The following is a 24,203-nucleotide window of genomic DNA, read 5'->3' as shown; positions in this document are numbered from 1 at the left end:
GTTGCTCAATCTCCCAAAGCCTGTTTCCTGATCTATAAAATATTACTGGATACTACTCCCAGGCTTACCATTAATAAATGAATTGCATGTTTTTAAAACCTATAACATGGCTGACATGCAGATGTTTAATAAAGGCTAGCTCTCTTTTCAGTTTCCACTTCCTACAGAAATGTGAACTACCCGTCAAGAGACCACAAGATGAAATCATTTACTTAGGTGGGTTTTTAATTGGTTACACAGCTGTTTTTGTAACCTGCTTATCAGTATGCAATCAAAGAAAAACCAAAATCCTTGACATCTATCCCATATATTAAATCAGGGAGCTGTTTTTGCTTGGTGAAGAGGTACCCAAGGGCCTCCTCTCAACTCACAAAACTACTCTCTTATCATAATTAACAGCTGTGTGATCTTAGACAAGTTACTTAGCTTCTCTGGTCCTCAATCTCTGTGTCTGTAGAAAGGGGACAAAACAGTTGCTGTTAAGTCTTACATGAGATAATCCCTCAGCAGAGTACCCAACGCATAGTAACAGAAACTTTAGTTGATTGGCAGAGATTTAGAAAGACTAAACTTAACCCCCCATCAAACTAAAATTAGTGTTCTAAGATAGGCAAAAAAGATGATGTGGAAAGGACTTAAACACCATCCTCACCCCTGATTGCACTCTATGTATCTTGCAGCAAACTTCTCCATTAACCGATCAATCTTCTGGGCTTCCCCAGGTAGGCGGAAACCTTCTAGAAACGTCCGCAAGGCTGAGACAAACTCCTTTTCACAGAAGTCAAGTTGGTCCACATAGGCATACATCACTTCCTTGTTGAACCGCGTGCTGTCTCCCAGAAAATCACCTACTTGGGTCTGAAACACATACACTCACTCATATCTAGGTTGTCAAATATGAACCCACAGCGAGAGACACTTTAGCCAAGGGCAGGAGGCAGAACGTCCTGGGTTGAAGTGCTAGAAAATCGAGGAGACTCCCTGAGCCTGCCCATCCACCCAACCATTGCAGGTTCAGTGTGTCCTGCCATGGATGAAGGAAGAGGAGGAGGCCTAAGAGGCTTAAAAATGAAGGAATAATGGGGCACACTGATGAGGAGGGAAGTTAGTTGCAGTGGGCAGCCACAAGAAGTTCCTGGCAGTCAGGGACACTTCTAGCTCTGACACTGTTCCACCACATACACAACTACCTGTTGGAAGACTAGTTAAGTCCCTTCAGAGAGCTTCTGGCAACACTGGCCAAAGGGATAAGCAGCACTGCTGTAAACGGGTGTGGACGAGAGCCACTGCACTCAGGCTTGGCCAATCTCTAGTGAAACCTGATAAGGTCTCAGAATCACCTGAAAGAACACACATGCAAATGCCCAACCCCCAGTCTTACAGAATCAAGGCGCTCTTCCTGGTGCAGGAATTGGGCAATGTCTTCAACTGATGTCCCCAGCATGCCTTGCTCCTGGAGAAACTGGATCCCTCTCTTGGGTTTCTTGTTGAAACTGTTTCAAGGAAAGATGGGACACAGGCTGCTTATTTCAAAATCCAGAGGACAGAAAGAGCTGGCAAATTGAGGCAAATTACAATAACCCCATGAACAAGTCATCACATATCAGCTAGGAAGGTCCTGAGTGTCCTGGTAGCCTTTCTGAATTCCACCCTGATTTCTGAACTAGCTGTTATGCAGTCTCCTGGTTGTCACACAACATCCATTCTCTCTTCTCTAATACTAACAGAACCCTAGATGTTTAGCTGGGCATACAACTACCTGGAATAAAAACTCGGTTTCCCTGCCTCCCATAAACAAAGTATGGCCACAGGATACATTTTAGTCAGTGAGATATGAAAAGCTGTGTGGTACTTTTAGGAAAGATCCTTAAAGCTGACTTGGCTGGGAGGTATACTCTTTTTCCCTTTCTTCCTCCTTCCCCAGAATGTATGTATAATGGCTGGTGCTCCAGCAGTCATCTTAAGCCATGAAGCAACACTGAAGATGCAAATCATGTTAAGGACGAGGCAGAAAGATACATGGAGCTTGGATCTCTGATGTCCATAAGAGCCACTATAACAGCCCTAGACTATACACTCTGGGATTTCTATTAATACCAATTAGGCACTGTTAGTTTGCATTTCCTGTTAAAGGCAGGCAAACTTAACTAATGTATATAATTCAACTTATTATTTATGTGGCCCTGCACTGGAGAATCCTATTCATATAGAAGGAAAAATGTGGCAAGGGCTGTGAAGGAAGGACATGAGTAGGATGCACGGACAGAGAATAACTTGGGACTGGTTCAGAGAGTGTGGTTACAGAAGGCTCTTTGAAGAAGAGATGTTTTGCCAAACCTAAAGGGTAAAAAAGACCCAAGATTATTCTAAGCAGGGGGCACTATGGCAAAGAGAGTTTGAGGTATTCAAGGGACTGAAATGCATCAAGTGACTCAAGAGTACTGGCAGATGAGGTCAGTGAGGGGGACATGGGCTGGATCAGGCTCTCATGAGGAAATGAGAAACCTGGAATAATTTTAAGCAAGAGTGATTAACACCTGAATTAAAGTATTTTTTTAAAAGATTATTATAGCTGTTGTGGAGAACAGACTGAGGGGATGTAGGGATGGTGAGAGTGGAAATCAACACTTCAATTAATAAATGAGTATTGTAACATTAACTTTTGAAAAAAGTCTACTAAGTTAAATAATCATTCAAAAGTTGGATGGAATATGAGGTTGTACTTGCATATGTTTGTGTGTGTAGAAGACTGGAAAGAAACACATTAAGATTGACCAGTAATTGTAGTGATGACAGTATGGTTACATGGGACAATGTCCTTGTTTTTCAAAGATATACGGCTGAAGTATGATGGCTACAAATTACTTCCAAATGCTTTAAAAAATACATAGATAACACTAATATGACAAAAGTTAATTTTTCTGTGTGTTAAAAATTTTCATAATATATAGTTGGGGAAAAATGTTACTGATGGCAATTCGTCTAGGTAGTGATGTTTGTCATTTTAACATTCTTGCTCCAGACTTTTCTGTATTTTCTAAATTGGTTTGATTTTTTTTCATTAGGGGAAAAAAGAGACGAGGCATCAACCACACAAAGCTATTAAATTTTGCTCTGTCTCTCACACACACACACACACACACACACACACACTCTCTCTCTCTTACTCACTCCTGGGTCAATCAGGCTCTGCTACAAGTGCCAGCACTGGCCTTTTGTAATTGGTATTTCCCCTTGAGGAGTCAGTGCCAGGTTCCCAGAGAAGACTGGCTTTGTCAGAGGCCCTAAGAGATTCGGCTAGAGTAGTAGCCACACTCACAGCTCTATGCCATGTTCAATAATCTCCTTTTGCTGTTTGATGACCTCAAACTGCTCCGGATCATCCTGGATGGCCATCTGGGTCCCCGAGGACAGTGTGGACTCCATGGACGTCACGCTGCTCCGTCTTGCCATGTCCAGGCCTTTCCCATCTGCCATTTCCTGATCGCTGGGCCTCTCCTGACCTGCAATGACAAAAAGGCAAAGGAAACCAAATAAGGAGATGGGATACACATGGCTGGGCTCAGGTCTGGCTCTGTGGTTTCCTTTCCAAGTCTATGATAATAAAGTTGGTACTGTAAGGATCATAAGCACAGAAACATGATAGCACTCACATACTTACGAAGTTATTTTTTTGTGGAGCTTGATAAGGTAATTCTAAAATTCATAAGAGAAAAATAGAAATGCAAAAACAGGACACTTAAAGAACAATGGACAGGAGGACCTACCCTTAAAAGTCATCAAAACTCACTATAGATAGAACTCTAGGCATTGAGAAGAGTGGTACTGGTGTAAGAACAGATAAATCAGTAGAACAGAGTAGAGAATTCAGAAACAGACTTATGCACACAACCAATTTGGTATATTAGAAGAGTGGTGCTTCAAATCAGTAAGGGAAGGAGAGACGAATAAAAAACAAATGGAACAATTGGCTATTTGAAAAATGAAGTTAGAGTACAGCTCACACAATTTCCCCCCAAATTCCAGATGGATTAAAAAGCAGAACCTTAAAATAGTACAGGTATTTAGCAAACTGACGTGTTTTGCTAATTCTAGGACAACTTTCCCACCAGTTTAAAGCAGCTTGTTGTGAACAGGCTGGTGGTGGCAGCAAGGCCCTCTTACCGAGGCTGGTCTGGTGGTTGGGATTCACATAGAGGTCTTTGCTCCATTCCACCATGCACTTGAGAATGGACACGAGGCACTCCAAGCCTTTCTTCCTCAGACTGAGCTCCTAAGGAACACAGTGACAGGGCAGAGACACCTAACAGATAAATTAAGTGTACACGGCTACAGGGCATTAAGGGAATCCAGACAATCACCAGCATTTGGGGCTATTAGAGTATAAAACCTAAGAAGAAGCCCACAGGTGGTCTAAGTGTTAAGGACTCATGGCAAAAACCCTGAAAATGCCTCAAGTGTTCATTACAAACACCTAGCAGCAAAAATATGGGATGTGTGCTTTCCTAAAATGAACAGTATTATCTGGATTTTTAAAAGGAAGTTCTCCATTCACTACTTGCATGATTTGAAGACACTAAAGCACTTCCCTTTAAAAAAATTTTTTAAATAATAGGGTCCTAACCAGTGACCATAAAAAAAGAGAAATGAATCTTATGTTAGGCAACACACGAGTGAGTCTGGACATAGTCTTACCCCCCAAACACCCACAAATGCATTCTATTGTAAGGTTCACTCTGCAAGTAAATAAACAAAAAATTTTTTTTAAAGTAGCACTTTTTAAGTAAAAACCTGAATGCAAATTACAGGTAATCTTAAAAAATTGCAAGTATTTTAGGTTCAAAACTGCATCTAAAGTGGCACAGATCTCTCTGTGAAGCTAATGATAATGGACCTTCTAGGAAAGGTGCTCATACACAAAAATGCCATATATAATACTAGGTGGCTCACAGACCTGACCAGTTCATTCAGACACCTTAAGGATCCTATTCTCTTTGTAGACACTCTCCTTTGTCCTTCCTGGAGCCTAGGATCCTGCTTTCACATGATCTTTGGTGAGGTGACTTAAGAGTGAATTCGCTTCCTACAGGTCTCAGCTTGAATATGACCTTCCCAGGGAAACTACCCTGAAGACCCCATTAAAAATGACACCACCTCCACCTCCAGCCCTCCTTCTCTATCATCCTTGCTTTATTCTTCTCTATAGTTTACTTCTTCTTGTCTGTCTGTAAGTGTTGTGACCACAGCAACTGGGTGCACGCATGTATTGGGAATTCTGTTCACTGCTGTACCCCCAGCAATAAGAACAGTGCCTGGCACATAGTGGTGCTCAATGAATGTTTGCTGAAATGAATTAACTTTATATATAAGTGACTGTCACGTGTTTTTACCTGCAGAGGTGTCATTCCCAGCTCATGTCCACTTCTTCCCTGAGCAATTTTGGATAAGTCATTTACGAGGCGCTCAAAAATGTTAGCAGCATTTAAATCACAGTCGTAGTTGACATAAATATCTACAACACACTGGGCATCTTGGAAAATAACACACAAGATATTAGAAGTTCTGATCAAACAAAAATAACAGTTATGTTTTCTTATTAAATGAGATTCCTTGGTTAAAAATTTTCCCAATGAACTACTGACTCAGGTGGACATAGTAAACTCAGGAAATGTATGACGGAAGCTAACGAGGAAGTCATGAGGCCCCCTTCCTAGGCCTGCTGTGGCACTAACTGGAATCTCAGGAAGTGCAGGCCACCTCTCTAAGGTTCACATTTCTCATTAAAAAAGAGAAATGTTTACAGTTGTGTAACTTTATGAAATTATGTTTAATGACAGACAAGTGGGATGCTGGCTTACAGCCACATGATCGTACAGTGTAAGGTAAATACAAATTTACCTTAGCATCCAACTGAAGACTGGCAGCATCAATACCTCGAACCTTGGGACTAACAAACGGAGTTCAGCTCGGAGGCAGGGTAACCAGTATCTAGGATTAGAGGGTTTCCCAGGATATGGGACTTTCAGTGCTAAAGCCAGAAAATCCCAGGCAAATCAGACTAAGTTGGTCATCCTCTGAAGGGCCGGGGTGGGGAGAGTGTGGGGGGCTGGCAGCAGGACTAGTCGTTAAGCTTGGCATTAGCCTTTAAGGTAATGATTTTCGCACTACTTCATTAAAACTCTATAAGGATGAGTTAAAGGTCTGAATCTGGACTTGGAAAATGAAGCATCAGAAGCAGTTCTGGGCAAGTCAAACGGATGCACACTCAGGGTGAGGATACCTGCACAGATCCTTGTCAGAGTTTGAATGACCATCCACCTGTGCTCAAAAGAACTTGTTGATGTTTCTAAAATGTTCAGGAAAATTTCTTTGAAAAAGACCTATACGACATGAAGACAAAAGAGGACACCAATTACTAGATAGTTTAAATTAGGGCTCAAGTCCTGCCCTAGCCTTTAGAGGACAGTCAAGAGCTGCCATGTGGAGATGCAGGAGTGGTGTTAGGATTTTTTTAGAGCCTAGAATCTTCATTTTCATGTCAAAAATGACACCCCAATATGGCAACTAACTCAAGTTATTTCAAACAATTTACAGGCTAAACAAACATGTTTGGGGAACTGAGCCTAGCAGATTAAACCTCTGGTTAAAAGGAAAGACATGTAAGATTTTGGGGCTTTTATAAAAAGATATTCTCACTTATGCAAGAAGCTCTTCTTTGGGGTGCTAATGAACAAACTATAATTCTAGATCCTGGTGACTATGCCACCAGCAGTTAATTCACTGGGCATAAGTGTCATCAAAAACAGAACAGAACAAAACAAAACAACATGGAGTCCATACCTCTATCTGCATTTTCAAGTGCATTTTAAAGTTTGAAAGAAGAGTAAGAAAAATGGCAAGAGAGAGCTCAAAGACATCAGGTACTGAAGAGACGCCGTTTTTGGACAGTGCCACACAGAGATACTGCTTGATTGCGTTGATGAACATCTCATGAGTCCTGAAGACTGGGCCAGCATTCTGTAACACGGAGAGGAGCAGCTGCAGGGAAACCACCTTGGAACGCAGCTCATGGGATCTGCCAAAGACAAGGGAACACAATGACAGTGCTAAAAGATTAAATTCTACAAAGCATGCTTCCTGAGAAGCCTCACTCTTCCACCAGTGACAGAATTTTCTGAGGGTCAATGAGTTAAGAATTGACAAGCACACTGAAGTATCAAGAGAATGAGGGCAGATAGCCTGAGGTCAGTCCTCTAAGGTCTGTGGGCCCTCTGAGAACAGAAGCTGTCAACTCTTACTCTTTTTCTCTTTCTCTGCCATAAATTAGAGAATACAGTGGGAGAAAATAAATGTAAACTGACTCTGGAAAGTTGATTCTGCAACTAACCTAATGGAACAAATTACTTTACCTCACTCGTGTGAGAGCAAAACATCTGTCCTACCCTACCTTTACAGACAGTGAAAATTGCTCCTTATCCACCTGCCTTGTGTTCCCTACCCCCACCCACAGGGATGGAAAGAAAAATTTTCATGAACCATTTTCCTGATGGAAATAATAAAAGATTAAGGATTATTATTAGTGCCTAATGATATCATTATGATAATGATAACAATAATACTGACTATAAAGCTCTTATAAAGTGCAAGGCCCTATGCTCAGCATGTCATTATATCATTTCATTTAATTGCTCCTGTGAGGTGATTTTCATAGTCCCATTTTTCGGATGAGGTTCAGTAACTCTGAAGCTGTGGGGCTGACGTCAGGTGAGCCAGGACTGAATCAGCTCTCTGGCTCCAAAGCCTCTTCTGTGATACCCCACAGCACTGTGATCCCTGTGGTAGTTCGCCCACTAGGAAGAAAGGTTTGGCTTCTCTGGGATGAACATGGGGCTTAAATCTGTACCCTTGAAGCAGGTGTTTCCCACCAGGTCAGGGCATTGAGCTCACCCCACAATAGGAAATTAAATTCACTGGTCAGTTAAAAGAGGGTATATGTACAAAATAATGATTATTTTTAGCATATAAGCCAAGCGAAGCCAAACTAGGCAAAATCTTGGTTGTTAGGGAGAACAGAGACACTTCATCATAAAAGGACTACAGGGGATGCATGGGTATGAAAAGCTCTCAAAACATCCTGTAAATTCCTGCATTCACAACACCTAGGGGACAAGACATTGAGCTTTCTTGGGACCTTCAAGATCCTCCTGGACCATTTGGGTTATAGAGGACCAAGAACTGCAGCCTTACTTTGGATCTGGGGGGCCTTCACCAAGGGGTTTCATGGACAGCTTGCAAAGGGAGCGAAACACGAGGAAGGCATCCTTCTGCAGAATGTGAGAGAACCTGGCAGCCACTTGATGTCCTTGTGCATCTGATTCCTAAGATTAGAAACAAGAGAACAATCAAAGGGTCAAAAGGATAACTCTTTTGAAAAATAAGAACTGTAATTATCTCATGGAAATTTAAATTCTTTTATTTATTCAATGGGGAAGGGAGGTATGTGGGGGTGGAACAATATGTCAAAACAGGATATATGAGGGAGTCATTACTGTAATTCTAGAATTTTATTGCATGTTCTTCAAAAAATGGGTATGGATGGCTTAAAATGGCAAAAATTTTTAAATCTAAAAGGTAATCACTTATATTAGTTTGGATTAAAAAGGTGTATCTAATAATATTATTGCAGGAGAGATAGCATTTAAAATAAACTTCTTTAAAAAAGCAAGCAACATGAAAAAATGTATTTGTAACATATGATAAGGATTAATATCCCTGACACAGAAAATATTCTTATAATCCATTGATGAAATAATGAAATCCTCTGCCCAAATAGAAATCAGGAGAAAAACATGAATAAGCTCATCACCATGAAGTGCAAATGACACAAACCTAAATAAACCTGCTACTAATTATTAAGGCAGAATCTTTCTCCATTCAGACTATCAAAGATTTCAATGAATGCTACTGCCCAGTTTTCGTGAGGGAACAGGAAAATGAGTTCTGACAGCCTAAAGGTAGGCAGGTTTCAGTATTACCTTCCCAGCAGGTTAATTTGATGTTAAAGAACAAAAACCTTAAAGTTTCCAATTCTTGACTCAGCAATACTACCTGCAGGAATTTATCCTAGAGAAAGAATTAAGGATGTATATAAGATTTATCTATATGTTTCCTGTGATAAACCTGAACTAACCTAAAAACTTAATAGGAATTGGTTAAACAGGTTATGGTAACCCATATGATAGAATTTTACCTGACCATTAAAAAAATTAGTTAGACCCATATGTACTGATGTGGAAAGATGTCCTTGAAATAGTGTGGAGTGAACAAAGTGAGTTGCAACCTAGTATATAAGACAAGAGTCCTTTGTATGGCTTACATACATCCCTGTAAGTACATTTTTAATAGGGATGATATAACCCCAAGGGGACTGCTTCAGACTGAGTATCTGTGTTCCCCCCAAATTCACATATTGAAACTTAATCCCCAGTGTGATGGCATCTGGAGGTTGGGCCCTTGGAGATGATTAGGTCATGAATGGGATTAGCATCCTTATTAAAGTGGCCCAAAGAGTTCTGGGGCACAGTGAAAAGACAGCCATCTATGAATCAGGAAGCAGACTCTCAGCAGACATGGGAACTGTTGGGACCTTGATCTTGGACTTCCCAGCCTCCAGAACTGTGAGAAATTTATTAATTTTATTAAATTTCTGCTGTTTATAGGCCACCCCGTTCATGGCATTTTGTTATTGCAGCCTAAACAGAGTAAGACAGGGGCAAAAAGACTGGTTTTTGGCAGACGGTTTGTGGGGTGAGTGGTAGAAAAATACCATATTCTTTTTATGTATAAAGCTCAGATATAAATCTCAACAGTTACCTAGTTTATCAGTGGCTTTAAAATTTCATGAACTGGGAGTGGTGATTAAGAAAAATAAATATAATGCTTAGTGAAATAAGCCAGGCGAAGAAAGACAAGTGCCAAATGATTTCCCTCGTTTGTGCAATGTAACAACGAAGCAAAACTGAAGGAACAAAATAGCAGTAGACTCACAGACTCCAAGAAGGAACCAAAGGGGAGGGATGTGGGAGGGTGGGTAGGGAGGGAGGGAGAAGTGGATTGAGGAGTATTATGTTTAGTACACGTGGTGTAGGGGGTCACGGGGAGAACAGTGTAGCACAGAAGAGGCAAATGGTGAATCTGTGGCATCTTGCTGCACTGATGGACAGTGACTGCATTGGGGTATGGGTGTGTGTAGTAACCACATTATTTATTCAAGTGAAACCTTCATAAGAGTGTATATCAATAATACCTTAATAAAAAATAATAATAATAATAAAATAAATAAAAATGCAACTTCATCAGGAAAAAATAAATAAATAAAGAGAGAAGAAAAAAAAGAAAAAGAAAAAGAAATACATAAAAAGGCTCCAAGGGCTGGGAGGGTGAGGGTGGTGATAATGAAAAGCTTTAGAAACACTGGTGTAAAAGTACAGAGTGTGAGTTCAGGTGGGATGTTAATATTATATTTCTTCCTGTTTTGAATTTTTATATACAGCATTTTCAAGAGAATAACAAAGTTTTTATTTTAATAATGTGGCAGATGTGTATCTATGGGCCTGAAAGAATGTTCATAATATACATTAAGTTTAAAAGGGAGGTTATGAAACAGCATGTATATTGTGTTTTAAGTGGAAAAAAATACGGGAGAGAAAAATCTAGAAGGGTAAAAGTAAAAATGTTAAAGAGCGTTATCTCTGGATTAGGGATTATAGATGACTTTATTTCCTTATTTTTCCTACTCTGTATTTTATTTTCCTATAACAAATGTGTATTATTTTGAGAGAGAAGAAAAAGGGCAGGAAACACCTTTTTAAAAGTCTAAATAAACAGCGTTTAATAACAATGTTATATAAACCGACGTCAGCAATTCCAAGAATGGAACCTCCTAATAAAAGAATATCAGGCCAGGACTGTGTGACTAATTACTGAATAGGGCTTGCTGGTTTCCACTTGCTTCTTCTGATAGAGATTCAATTCTGCATCTTCTAAAAAAAAAGCAAAAATCAAAATGGGTCTGTAGAGGAGAATTACCAACATACCAGGTTATCTGCCGACGACAAGGACTGCCTGTCATCTGCTATCCCATTGGTCTGTGAATTTTCATCAACTGCTGAGGTAACAGCACATTCCCGGCACTCCAGTTCACCAAGGACCCTCTCAGGTTCTGTCAAACCACGCTTTTGTGCTGCTTCTTAAAACACAAGTGCAGAACTCATCACCAAATTAGGACTTATCCTAAAAGGCGCCTGACACCAGGAAGAAGTTACTCACACATCCTTCCCACTATTGCTTTTTCTGTTTCCCTGTGTCACTACCTCATGACTGATGTAATATTGAAAGAAGTTTGGCCAAAGTGGTGTCTAGGCTTTACATGTGCCTACTGTCCAAAGCCCCACTCCCAGGGGACTTCGTACATACTGTAGTCCACTTCAGTGGTGCCTCCAGAATTGTGCAACACAGCAGCCATACCCACCCATCCTCTTCTCGAAAAGATTAGAAGCAACTGAACATGGAAAGCACAGGTTTTTTAAAAGGGCCATTAATTTAGGGGTTCGAGAAGAGCCACGTAAATGAAAAGAGTTTGACAGTTATGAAAGAAAACCTTAGTCACAGGGAAAAATAATATAGACCTGAGCTTTCTGGTAGCCATGTGAGAAAGGGAAAGACAAAGAATTAAACAGATTTCATCATTCAATGAAAAAAGGCTTATCTGATGATTATCAGAACAGCTGAACTCTGTGAGGAATTTGCCATGTGGATCTTTATATAAGGGACACCGAGCAACTTTATAAGCATGTGCCTTTACAAAGCATATATTCAGTCAACAAATATGTATCAGGTGCCAATTATGGGCCAAGCTCTGTGCTAGGAGCTGGGAGATACAGCAGTGAACAAGAGAGACAAGCAATCATTATGTGAGGACCTCCTGTATTAGCCCTAGTAAAAATCTAAGAAATGCAATTATTCTGTTTTAAAGACATTTCTACAAGAATGTATATTTCTTGGAAATATATGTTCTACAAGGAATTTTATTTAATTCTACATTAAATAAGTAACTGAATCTCTGTAACAGTTTACAGTACCTTAAATTAACAAAGAGTTTATGACAGTGGGTCAAGCATCTTTAATTATGACCCTCAGTAAGGTTTTAAAATCATAACCCAGGACATGTGTGCACATAGTAACTGAAACACACTTTTCATGAAACAATGCTTAACATTACAATATGCAATGCAGTTTGTATTCCATTTTCATTTTACTCTCTTTCACTTAAAAAATGCTGATTGCAACCCAATTAAATTATTGATTTCTTGACCCATTAATGATTTACTGGCACTGGAACTAAGTGTTCAATGCATAGCCAAGAGATTTCAGGCAAAAACAAAGAAAAAATCCAATAATCATTCTGAGCTACACAAGTTTAATTCCACTGATCCCACACCATGAAACTGAGGGAGTTACACATGAAGCCTAACAAAGTGAACAAAGCCACCCTGTGCATCTGATACCTGCTGGCATGAGGACTGTCCCTTGACACATCAGTGCCTAACCATGATGATTTAGTAGCAATGGACACCACTTCCAGGCTCACAGCTCACTCCTGGGAAGACCTGGATGTTTATGGGAGTGGCCCTGTGTCTCCATGTAGAGCACCCAACTCTAACACCATGAGACTGTGCTCCTTGAACCCAACCAAAATGAGAATAAAATCAATCACTAAAAGCTAGTAATTTCTGAATTCCATATGAAAGATGGGCAGACTCAGTTTCCATTGGTTCACCCAGGGTAGGCATGCCACCACTAAAACATCTGGCTGAAGGCTTCTTTGGAGGAAGGAATAAGAGGAAAGGCTGAGCTCTTGGTTCTTACCTTTAACGGCAGATGTGACCACATCTTCTAAGATTTCCTTCACTACCTCCTGGGCTCCATCATCAGCCCCTACACACACACCAAACACACAAAGACAAACACAAACATGTAGGCATTTCCGGGACAAATGAAGTGGGGAAAGATTACGTTGTATGTGTATATGTGTAATAAAGCATTATACTTCAGAGGTAACGGGTATAATTAAGTACTCTCCAAGGCTAAATCTGATTATGCCAACAGAAGACGAGTCCTGTGAAGTCTGGAAACTCTTAGGCAGCATCTGCTATGACTTCAAGCTCCCCTTTGTAGAACATTGACAACTCCTCTGACTTAGACACCCTGCCTTCCTAAGTCACGGAGCCCTCCCCACCATCCCCACATTGGAGGCAGGAGCTGGATTTTATCCAGTTATGGTTCCTGGTAGAACAGAAGATGGAACTTCTCCTTGTGCCTTCAGCTAGGGTACCACGGAGCTGTGGTAAGCGACATGCCCTCTGCTGCTTCATTTTCCTCACGTGATGGTATTTCTAATGTGATAGTTGAGGAACTGCTAAATTTTAAACTGAATTTTAATTTATTCTGTAATTTTAAATTACTCTGTAAAATGTTAATTGTTTAAGTGGACATTAACTGCTTAAGATGCTCAGCACGAGTTGTTCTAGTTCTCACAGAACTAGTAAACAGCCCTTGATTAGACTTTTAGAAGTAAACATCACTGATTTTTAAAACATTACATTAACCAGGTCATTGTGTTAAATAAACAAAACCAAAATAAGCTTTTAGACTCTTCCTTAAAGCGAACTATCAATCAAGCCACTATTTTTATGAGTTCTGTGCTTGGTCCAAGAGGCTGTGGAGAGTAGCGCCAAGTACTTTCATTTCAATTGAGCACTTAACTCACCATGACCATTTGTTATTTAACCTCCCCCAGCTTTATTGAGAGGTAATAACTGACAAAACCACCATAACTATTTAAATGGGGAAGTGAATTTACATGGAAAGTATTGATGTTATATGCTTTTCTTACAGGACCAAAAAGAACGTGGATGGAAGTTAGAAAAGTCCATAGCCTCAGTCACAATCTCCTAGACTTGTTTCTTCATCTAAATAACACGACTCGGCCTAGACTGGTGTTAACACTTCAGTCACTGTCCTTCCACCGTCATAACTTGGGTGAGTTTCATGTATCACTTACATGCTGCAGTGCTAGGGGAAAAGAGTGGGAGAAGGGAGATGTGGAGTCAGAAGGGGCAAATGTGAACACACAGTGACAGTAAAATATGACGTGCCCATTTCCTAGAAACCAGGGTTTGGCTGTGTCCAACGTCTAAGCACCTGGTAAAATGTAAGAATACCGAAGGGAAAAAACCAGGGAGAAAGCTCCTTGCTGTCACATTCTGGCCTCACAGCAATATGGTTCCTCGATAGGAAGAAATACATTCACTAACTTATTGTCCCAAAATAAATGTCCATTACATGGCTAATAAAAATGCTGTAAATCAACAGCTGAAAAGCCTCTCTGTAAGGCAGAATGTTTTCAGAACAAGTGAGGGGACTTGTGAGTACATTTGATTATTTTTATAAAGTTAGTCTGACACAATTGTTTTTATCAATAAAAAATAATAACTTTTCTAAAGTAGAGGATTTAGTATTACTAACATCGTAAATAGGCTCACTTTATTCTACTGCACTGTAACCACAACCTTCACATCTGATTACCATCTGAAGTATTTACTATTTATCTGTAAATTAACTCAATTTTTAAGATGAGAGTTATCTGAAAGACAATAACAGCAAACACTTACAGAGCTGTAAGTGCCAGAGACTAATAGCACTTTATTCTCACAAACCTGTAAGACTGGTGATGTCTGCTCCTCATTTTACAGATGAGGAAACTGAGGCTCAGAGAGATTAAAGATTTTGCTCAAGGCCACAGAGCTACTAAGTGGTGGAGTCATAATCTGGATCTAAGCTATCTGATCAGAACCTCCATACTGGCCAACAGAAGATAAATTTTCTCTATTTTATATTTAACAATTGGATTGTTTTTCTCTTAAGGAATGAGAAGCAAGAAGAAAAGATGAGCTAAGAAATCCATAAATGCATAGAAATTGTATACCTGTAACTGCTACATATTAGCTGTATAAATATAAAAATGCTAACGTCTAATGTTGGGACTTAAAATGTCAGAACCTTATTTTCTTCACCCTAAAAGTTCATTTTCTGTTTTAAAAGAAATGTAAACATTTCATAGATTCCAGAAAGTACTGTGGGCCCTACGTATGGCCTACTAACGCCTAATGGATAAGTAGACCCTGATTGTGTCTTTGTTGAAGATTTTATACTTTATTAATAAAAAAAGATCCCTTTTCCTGTTTACTGAAAAAAAAAAAAAGTCAGAATCTTAAAAGTGAACTTAAAAGATGTTGACTGACTGCTAATGGGCGCAGCGCTTCTCCTGGGTGCAATGAAAATGTTCTAGTGCTGACTGTGGTGATTGTTGCACAACCGTGAACATACGACAAAACTGAACTGTACATTTTAAATGGGTGAATTTTATCTCAATAACGCTGTTTTTTAAAATAACTGACACGAATAGTTGGGAAATCAGTAGAAGTATGAATGGACAAATGGGATGAGGTCCCCTCAGGAAGGCTGATGGCCATGCCCCAAAATTCACATAAGCTATCACACTCAGGCTCAAAAATCTCATTTTGTGAGTTTACAAAGATCTGATCCACTTATTGGGCAGGCTGATAAAACTTACAAATAATCAATTTATCAAATTAGGAGGAAAAGTGCTAAGGGAAGAGACACTCAGGTTTGGGTGAATTGCCTCCATCCATGCAAATTTCACTGGGAGGCAAATTATCCCAGGAAGGGCATGGGGAGGGTTACCAGTTAGTTACACAGTTTAAAAAAAAAAAAGTATGTTGAGTGCTCAGTGAGTGAGCAAAGCACCTGGCCGAGGGCCGGGCTAGTCTGAGGCAGCTGCTGATGGTGATCACCACAGGCTGGAGCCCACTGAGAGCCACTGTCTCTATCACAGAGGCAATTGAGCCCAGGACTCTACTGGGCCTTGAGAGGCTGGACTCCAGCCTTGGGCACTGTCTCCCAGGACTAGCACGTTCAGCCACCTGCTTTCTCAGGCTATCCTTCCTCCCTGGCTTCCAGGGCTGTTCAACCCGTCTTCTGAAGAACCTGTTCTTTCTTTAGAGCCACATTTTGAGAACTGGAAGCCATTTGCTCTTTTGAAGGCTGACAGCATATCTCCGTTCTGACCCACTACCTGCCAGGTTTGTGGTTTGATTCTCACGGGCCATCTGATCCCTGAGTTCTTGGGAGGAGCCTCGAGGGGGAAGTGGGGGCACCAAGTACCGGCAGCAAAATTTGCCACAGCAGAATTTTAAGTTACTGCATTTCTTCAAAACTTGACTCTAGAAATTAAGTCCCACTCCCATTCATTCAAAAAAATGTATTTCCTCAGTTATCTGCCATGTGTGCTGGGTTGGGAATGCCAGATGTTGGGAATATAGTGGTGAACAGGGAGGCCTAGGTCTCAGACTGGGAACAACTAAACCCTTTAGTACTTTCAGATACTGGTAAGTGCTATGAAGAAAAGAGGACAATGGGACAGGAGTGTCAGAAAGGGTGATTAGTTTGAGAGACCTAAAGATTAAGCAGGTGGGGGGAGGCAGGGAAGGGGCAGGAAGTGCAAAGCACCAGGAGCAAGCATGCCACCTGCAGGACTGGAACTCTGCCTGAGTGCCTGCACCAGACCAGGGGAAGACATGTAAGAGGGACAGAGTTGGGCAGGGGTCAAGCCATACAGCGCCTTGGAAGCCAGGGGGGGTGGGCAGGCACAGACTGCACTCTGAATGGGACAGGATGGAAAATTACCAAGGGGCTTAGGCAGAGGAGGGTCATGATTCAATTCATGCTTTTAAGAGATCACTCTGGCTGCCACATAGAAAATGGGCTGTATAGAAGCACTTTCATGCAGCTAAGAGAGACCTGCTTTTTTATCTGCACAGCAATACTTACTACATTGTGGTTAATTATTAATTTTTATTGATTGACCACAGCCTGATAAAGGTTACAGTAAAAACCCCGTCCCTGCCCTGGGAGTTAAGAAAGCAAAGATGATGCCAGATATAGAGGGTGGGCCTTGCTTCATCCCTATACATGCCAAGCCTTCTGGTAAACTACAGACGAACAAAAGCTGCTCTAGTGTGTGCACTCCAGCAGGGAACATACTACCAACAGAGGTCACTAGCAGTGGGGTGACAGAAGACATGAGATCAATTACAAAGATGGGCCAGATAGTCTGTGTAGAACCAGCTAGAGTAAAGGATCATTTGACAAAATTACTCAGGAAGGTACATTCCTGAAAAAAATATGAATTTGGGATCAAGTTCACACTAACTGCCCATGGAGACATGCAAACATTCAGAAACAATCTAATGATAACCCAATCCAAGATTTCATGCCTAATGTCTTATTTACTTAAAGACTATAAGCAGGTATAGGATATCTCTTCATTTAAAAAAGCAAACAAAACAAGTAATGCACTTCATCACTGCCTCTTCTAGAGGTCTGTGAGGAGTCACTAACTGCCAGGCAGTGGGCAAGGCATGGAGACCCTGTACACACATGACCCCTTGTCCTCTGGGCAGGTAAGATGACTAACCACCCAAATAACTACTGGGAGATAAGCAGCCCAAACCGAACCCACTGCACTGAAGTGCCACCAAGAAGCAGTAGCTCAATACACTAGACATCATGCCTCGCTGGTTGTGCCTCTTAAAAGCAAAGCAAAGGTGAAGACCCAGAAATACATGAGCTGCTATTAGAGGTTTCCGGCAGATGCTACCAGGCACCTTCATCTGCCCTTCAGACACAGGATCAGACACAGAAGGGGACGATGCACAGGGCGTACCTGACAGTGACGGGCCTCGCTCTCGGGGCGCATCTCCATTCTCTGAGCTCACTTTTCCAGAACCACTCCTGGCATGTTCACCATTGGTTAACTCTGTTTTTTCAGGAGTTGTTGGTTTGCTTTGTGCCTGGTTCTGCTTCAGGTGACTGAACTTTGGGGACATTGCTGCAACTTGGCTCACAGGGGACTGGGGTTTTGACTGGATTGATTTTTCCAATTCTCTGGCCTCCTGCAACTTAAAGTCAAGAAAGAAAGAATTCAATCTAAATGGTCCCACCATTTTGATAAGGAACAGAAAATACACCAGCCTGTTGCTTAAAAAATTCCTAACAAAGATAAAATTTTAGAGGGAATATATTCCTTTGACAAACTCAAAGAAAGTTCTGAATGCAAATTCCAAAACCCATGCTAGATTTTCTCTGCTTTATCTCTCTGCAACAAAAAAAAGCGAGTACAGAGAATTCACAGGAGGAAGGCCACACATGAAACAGCTCACAGTGTGGGATGACGGCCCACCCCCAGCAACTGGTAATCGGTACCACTCACCACTTGGTTTTCCATGCGGGTGAAAATGACGTTCAGCATCTGAGTAAGGGTAGCCTTGGCAGTGGTCTGATTGATGAGGTTTTTGCTGGCCAGATAGATATTGTAACATGTCCTAACTGTCTGCAGGATGGTACCTTCATGAATTTCAATGTGTGGGGACGTCACTGCTGTCAGAAGAGCCTAAAACAAAAAATCTTCAACCTTCATCTTCATGAACAGCCACCTCCCTTCCTCCCACCCACAGCCAAACCTTCCTACAGGATTTTGTTTTTGTTTTTGTTTTGTTTTGTAATTTTAAGAAGTGACTCTGAAAACTAAACAGGATGATTAGTACCATGAGTTTAAAGATAATTTAACTTCATAAAATCCAAAGCATTTGAAGTAATTAAGTTGTGTTCAAGTGGGCTTTCTATCAGCTTATGTTTTAAAAAGCCAAAAATACACTTTTCTCAGGAGGGAAAATGTTCCAACTTGATCTCTCTTATATTAATCACAAAATATACATGTGTTGATGGGCAGTTTCCCAGTTCCCTGGTCGGTTTTTAAGAAAGCTTTGGGAAAGGTGTGGCTTCCCTCACAAAACTAACAGATTCAGGACTTAAGATGTGGAACACTGGCTACACCCATCTGAGCCTTTTCTCCAACAAGCAGACGGTAGGTACCACTCCATGCCAAACCATTCCTGGCAGCAGAAATGGAACAGGGGAATGGAATGCAGAGACAAGAGGACAAAGGGCAAACTGGTGATAAGAATATCAACAAGGACCTGCTGAGAAATGGCAGAATGGGAATCCAGAATTTCAAGGAGAGAGACTAGAAGATTTCAAGCCAACTTAATTCACAAGAAATTTATGTTGCTATTAGGGGAATGACTTGCTTTGAAAACACACCTGGTTTCACTCTTCTTGTCTCAGTCTATGCTAATAAATTGTGACACTTCACAGAAGATCTAAGTTTTGCTTACAGTTTTCTGTTCCAGCTCAGCACCATCTGACATGACTAGCACATGGTAAAATTAGAAATCCAATTTCCCAAAGGGGACTAGCTTTCTGATTTAAAATCCAGACTCAGCAAACAAACAAAAATACCTTAATTATTTGTAACTGAACTCCTTCATCGGTCTGAGGGCCCTGAAAGCAATTGCAAATGGTTTCAACAATCCTGTCGATCAGCCGCTTTCCTGGGGCTCCACTGTCGGGGGCGTTGCCTGTGATGTGCCCATATGCCAGGAGTTTCTAAACACAGGAAGAATGGAGATGAGACATTTCTGCCAGGCCAGGACTGATGCACCAGATGCCAGTGAGCAAGGCCTTTAACTTCCAGTTCCCACAGATCCCTCTGCTCCCTGGGAAGGGGGGGCACAGCTACTCTGAGGGTGCAGTGTGCATCTCCCAATGGCAGAAGAGCCCCATGATGGTGGAACAGGCACTGCGGACAGTTCCCAGTAACAAAACCACTTGTGCAAAAAATTGAGAGATTAAAAACTATACGTAATAGAGATGCAAAGTAGTGTAGAACTGGGAGTATTGGAGAAAAATGGGGAGGGACTGCTGATGAGCACAGGGCTTCTTTCTGAGGTGATGAACGTGGTCTAAAATTACACTGTGATGATTGATGGCTACACAACTCTGTCAATGTAGGAAAATCACTTTAAATGGGTGAACTGTATGCATGTGAATTATATCTCAAGGTGTTAAAAATATTGTTTTTCTTCAAATAGGAAGAAACGAAACTAATGATAACACGTTTTCACTGAGGGGAATAAAGCAGCTGTGAGCAGGGGTGGGGCTAAGTCACTTCACAGCACACACTTTCGCTCATTTTGAATACTGAATCATGTCAGTATATTTTCCATTGTAAAAGTTAAGTAAAAACACTAACCTAATCCTCCACCTACATTGTCAGTGTTACCCAAGTGGTTGAAAAGATGAGTGGCTGTTTGGGCCATGCCCACTCAGACAGCTGACAGATTGGTTTGGACAGGGGCCACCTTGCAGAGGCGGCCTACAGGGCCTCCTCACTCATGATGTGGATTTCATCATGGAGAATTGGAGAGTTAGAAGGGGATGCACAGGCCAGGGCAGGATGATTTCCAAGCCTGGCTTAGATGCAGAATAGCCTGAGGAAGCTCATTAAAAATACAGATTTCTGGACTTTAACCCAGACCTACTGAACTAGAACTTCTGACAGTGAAGCCGGGGAATCAGTGTTTGCCTCCAAGCTATCCAGGTTATTTTTACAGTTGACCAGATAAAAGAACCACTCATCTGACACAACCCCTCTGGGATACATAAATTCTAAGGCATTCTCTGCTTCCAGTGACTTAGTGTAAGACTCTTAAAAAACTCTGTTCCGTTCTCCTTTAAGGTTTCTGGCTTGTCACATTCTTGCTTCTGTGTGCACACAGATAATCCTGATGTTATCTCACTGCGACAGGAAGACCTGGCACTCTGCAGACTCTGCCCCATGGTTAGCTATGAAAGTGCTGCTGTTCAATAAGCAGAAAAACCAGATTAAGACAGAGTGGCTGAGGGTAGAAATATGATACCAGTGGGCTGAGTGACTGTATGAGCAGAAGGGGCTGCACACACTGCAGATCCAGTCCAATTTTTAACGGAGAATGTAGTTATTTACAAATTAAATAATTACAAACGGATTTTAAAATGTACATTTCAAATATCCAAAGTTTTCTAGAAATAAGAGCTAGAAGATAATACTTGTAGTATGAACAGGACAGCTTAGACCAGTGGTTTCCTGAGTGTTCACTGGGATGTAGAAAAGGAAATATTCGAATACTCTATACCTATTTTAATCTTATCCATTAAAAGTTGTATTTTTGATGTTGAATAATGTATGTAATTTTTTAACAGTAGTACATGCACCTAATCTTGTAATTGAAGAAATATAAGTGTATTAGGAGGATATTCTCAAAAAAATTTTGTTATCGATATGTGCCCAGAAAAACCTGCAGTTCACTCTCTAGACAAGACTGAACCCTACTGCTCCTTCCCCTGGTCCTGGCCTTGGGGAAGTGTGTGCAGTCCAGGTGCTGAAGGAAAGGAAAACAGAGAATCTTTATCATCTGGTAGGAGTGAGCCGCAGGGGAAGTCTTCTCCAAGTGGGGAGCAGGAACTGTGAGCTAACTGCTCAGGGCAAACCAAACCCAGAAGCACCTCTGCCCTCATACCACCTCTCCAAGCTCAAAGAAGGACACCTTTAAAGACCCAGGGCAGAATGTGGATGTGTCTGCACCTGGTTTTAATTCTGTCAAAACCAACCTTTACCCATAGATGCTGGTCTTCCATTTCTAAGACAGAAGTTACCTCTCACATGCTGTGAAAATCCAGTCAAACAGGCTTTCCAAGGACAACTATCATTAAGGAAATGAAGTTTTTCACTCAGTATTGCAGGGAGCACCTAGCCACTTTCTAAAGTCACAAAAAAGATGACACATTTTGTATATTAACTCAAGAAATCCTAGTATACGTATTAAATTACAGAGAACTTCTATTCGCAAAAAAGAGCTAACCATATATCCTAAGCTCCAAGACAGGTATGGCACCTTTGAATTTACAACTCAAGTCAAGACAGTGGGCTGAAGCAGAGAACCACGTCAGTTTTCATTAGAAATCACATACACAAAATCCCAGAAACATATTCCCAGGAAAACAGCATATTTTTACTTAAAAAGTTCAGAACAACAGAGTTACAGTTAAGAGTGGGGGGAGGGAGGGGGAGAAGATGGCGGCGTGAGTAGAGCAGCGGAAATCTCCTCCCAAAACAACATATATCTATGAAAATATAACAAAGACAACCCTTCCTAGAATAAAGACCAGAGGACACAGGACAATATCCAGACCACATCCGCACCTGAGAGAACCCAGCGACTCGCGAAGGGGGTAAGATACAAGCCCCGGCCCCGCGGGAGCCGAGCGCCCCTCCCCCCCAGCTCCCGGCGGGAGAAGAGCAGGCAGAGCGGGAGGGAGACGGAGCCCAGGACTGCCGAGCACCCAGCCCCAGCCATCCGGGCCAGAGTGCAGGGCCCTCGATACTGGGAAAACAGGGCAGCAAGAACAGTGAGCAGGCACTGGAGGCTGGGCGACAGAGGACATAAGAAAAGCGCGCGACCATTTTTTTTTTGCTTTTTTGCTGTTTTGTTTTGGCTAGCGCTTTTTGGAAGTCTTAAAGGGATAGGGACCCCAATACTAGGGAAACAGGGCAGAAAGACCGGTGAGCAGAGGCCTGAGGCTGGCACCGCAGAATAAAGAAAAACGAACGACCACATTTTTTTTTTTTTTTTAATTAAAAACTTTTTTTTTTTTTTTAATTAAAATTTTTTTTTTCTTTTTTTTTTGGTGGGCGTTGTTTTGTTTTGGCGGGTGCTTTTTGGAAGTCTTAAAGGGGCAGGGCGGGTCACTTAATCCAGAGGTAGGGAATCCGGGATCTCTGGGCACCCTAACCCCTGGGCTGCAGGGAGCAGGGAGGCCCCTTACGGAGATAAATAGCCTCCCAGCCGCTCCTGCTCCAACGCGACTCCACCATTTTGGAGTAGCTGCCCGAGCCAGGCCACGCCCACAGCAACAGCGGAGATTAACTCCATAGCAGCCGGGCAGGAAGCAGAAACCCTGTCTGCGCGCAGCTGCGCAGCACAAGCCACTAGAGGCCGCTGTTCTCCCAGGAGAGGAGGGCCACAAACCAACAAGAAAGGAAGTCCTTCCAGCCGGTCCCAGTTCTGCAGACTATTCCTATCACCATGAAAAGGCAAAGCTACAGGCAGACAAAGATCACAGAGACAACACCAGAGAAGGAGACAGACCTAACCAGTCTCCCTGAAAAAGAATTCAAAATAAGAATCATAAACATGCTGACAGAGATGCAGAGAAATACACAAGAGAAATGGGATGAAGTCCGGAAGGAGATAACAGATGCCAGAAAGGAGATCGCAGAAATGAAACAAACTCTGGACGGGTTTATAAGCAGAATGGATAGAATGCAAGAGGCCATTGATGGAATTGAAATCAGAGAACAGGAACGCATAGAAGCTGACATAGAGAGAGACAAAAGGATCTCCAGGAATGAAACAATATTAAGAGAACTATGTGACCAATCCAAAAGGAACAATATCCGTATTATAGGGGTCCCAGAAGAAGAAGAGAGAGGAAAAGAGATGGAAAGTATCTTAGAAGAAATAATTGCTGAAAACTTCCCCACACTGGGGGAGGAAGTAATCGAACAGACCACGGAAATACACAGAACCCCCAACAGAAAGGATCCAAGAAGGGCAACACCAAGACACATAATAATTAAAATGGCAAAGATCAAGGACAAGGAAAGAGTGTTAAAGGCAGCTAGAGAGAAAAAGGTCACCTATAAAGGGAAACCCATCAGGCTAACGTCAGATTTCTCAACAGAAATCCTACAGGCCAGAAGAGAATGGCATGATATATTTAATACAATGAAACAGAAGGGCCTTGAACCAAGGATACTGTATCCAGCACGACTATCATTCAAATATGACGGTGGGATTAAACAATTCCCAGACAAACAAAAGCTGAGGGAATTTGCTTTCCACAAACCACCTCTACAGAACATCTTACAGGGACTGCTCTAGATGGGAGCACTCCTAGAAAGAGCACAGCACAAAACACCCAACATATGAAGAATCGAGGAGGAGGAACAAGAAGGGAGAGAAGAAAAGAATCTCCAGGTAGTGTATATAACAGCTCAATAAGCGAGCTAAGTTAGGCAGTAAGATACTAAAGAGGCTAACCTTGAACCTTTGGTAACCACG

At 41.6% G+C, this 24,203-nt stretch overlaps 1 protein-coding gene across 5 annotated transcripts in view; it reads right to left on the bottom strand.

Annotated features, from left to right (window-relative positions):
* The window catches only part of ARFGEF2 (ADP ribosylation factor guanine nucleotide exchange factor 2), a 92,894-nt gene that overhangs the window by 44,582 nt on the left and 24,109 nt on the right, over positions 1 to 24,203 (bottom strand). For all 5 annotated transcript variants that reach the window (XR_008997997.1, XR_005028040.2, XM_036902036.2 and 2 more), the window contains exons 4-16: positions 19,501 to 19,647; positions 18,413 to 18,592; positions 17,867 to 18,101; positions 12,928 to 12,996; positions 11,097 to 11,248; positions 8,248 to 8,378; positions 6,841 to 7,075; positions 6,281 to 6,380; positions 5,391 to 5,530; positions 4,165 to 4,273; positions 3,320 to 3,503; positions 1,382 to 1,493; positions 653 to 858 (exon numbers count right to left, since the gene is read on the bottom strand). Coding sequence is in view for 3 of the 5 variants with exons in the window: in XM_036902036.2 (XP_036757931.2) it covers positions 653 to 858; positions 1,382 to 1,493; positions 3,320 to 3,503; positions 4,165 to 4,273; positions 5,391 to 5,530; positions 6,281 to 6,380; positions 6,841 to 7,075; positions 8,248 to 8,378; positions 11,097 to 11,248; positions 12,928 to 12,996; positions 17,867 to 18,101; positions 18,413 to 18,592; positions 19,501 to 19,647 (2,000 nt within the window). In the remaining 2 variants the exon portion in view is untranslated. The remainder of the gene's footprint in view (positions 1 to 652; positions 859 to 1,381; positions 1,494 to 3,319; positions 3,504 to 4,164; positions 4,274 to 5,390; positions 5,531 to 6,280; positions 6,381 to 6,840; positions 7,076 to 8,247; positions 8,379 to 11,096; positions 11,249 to 12,927; positions 12,997 to 17,866; positions 18,102 to 18,412; positions 18,593 to 19,500; positions 19,648 to 24,203) is intronic.

This window comes from Manis pentadactyla, chromosome 5 (assembly GCF_030020395.1).
Source record: "Manis pentadactyla isolate mManPen7 chromosome 5, mManPen7.hap1, whole genome shotgun sequence".
NCBI lineage: Eukaryota > Metazoa > Chordata > Mammalia > Pholidota > Manidae > Manis > Manis pentadactyla.
This window is presented reverse-complemented; position numbering and strand designations above follow the sequence as displayed.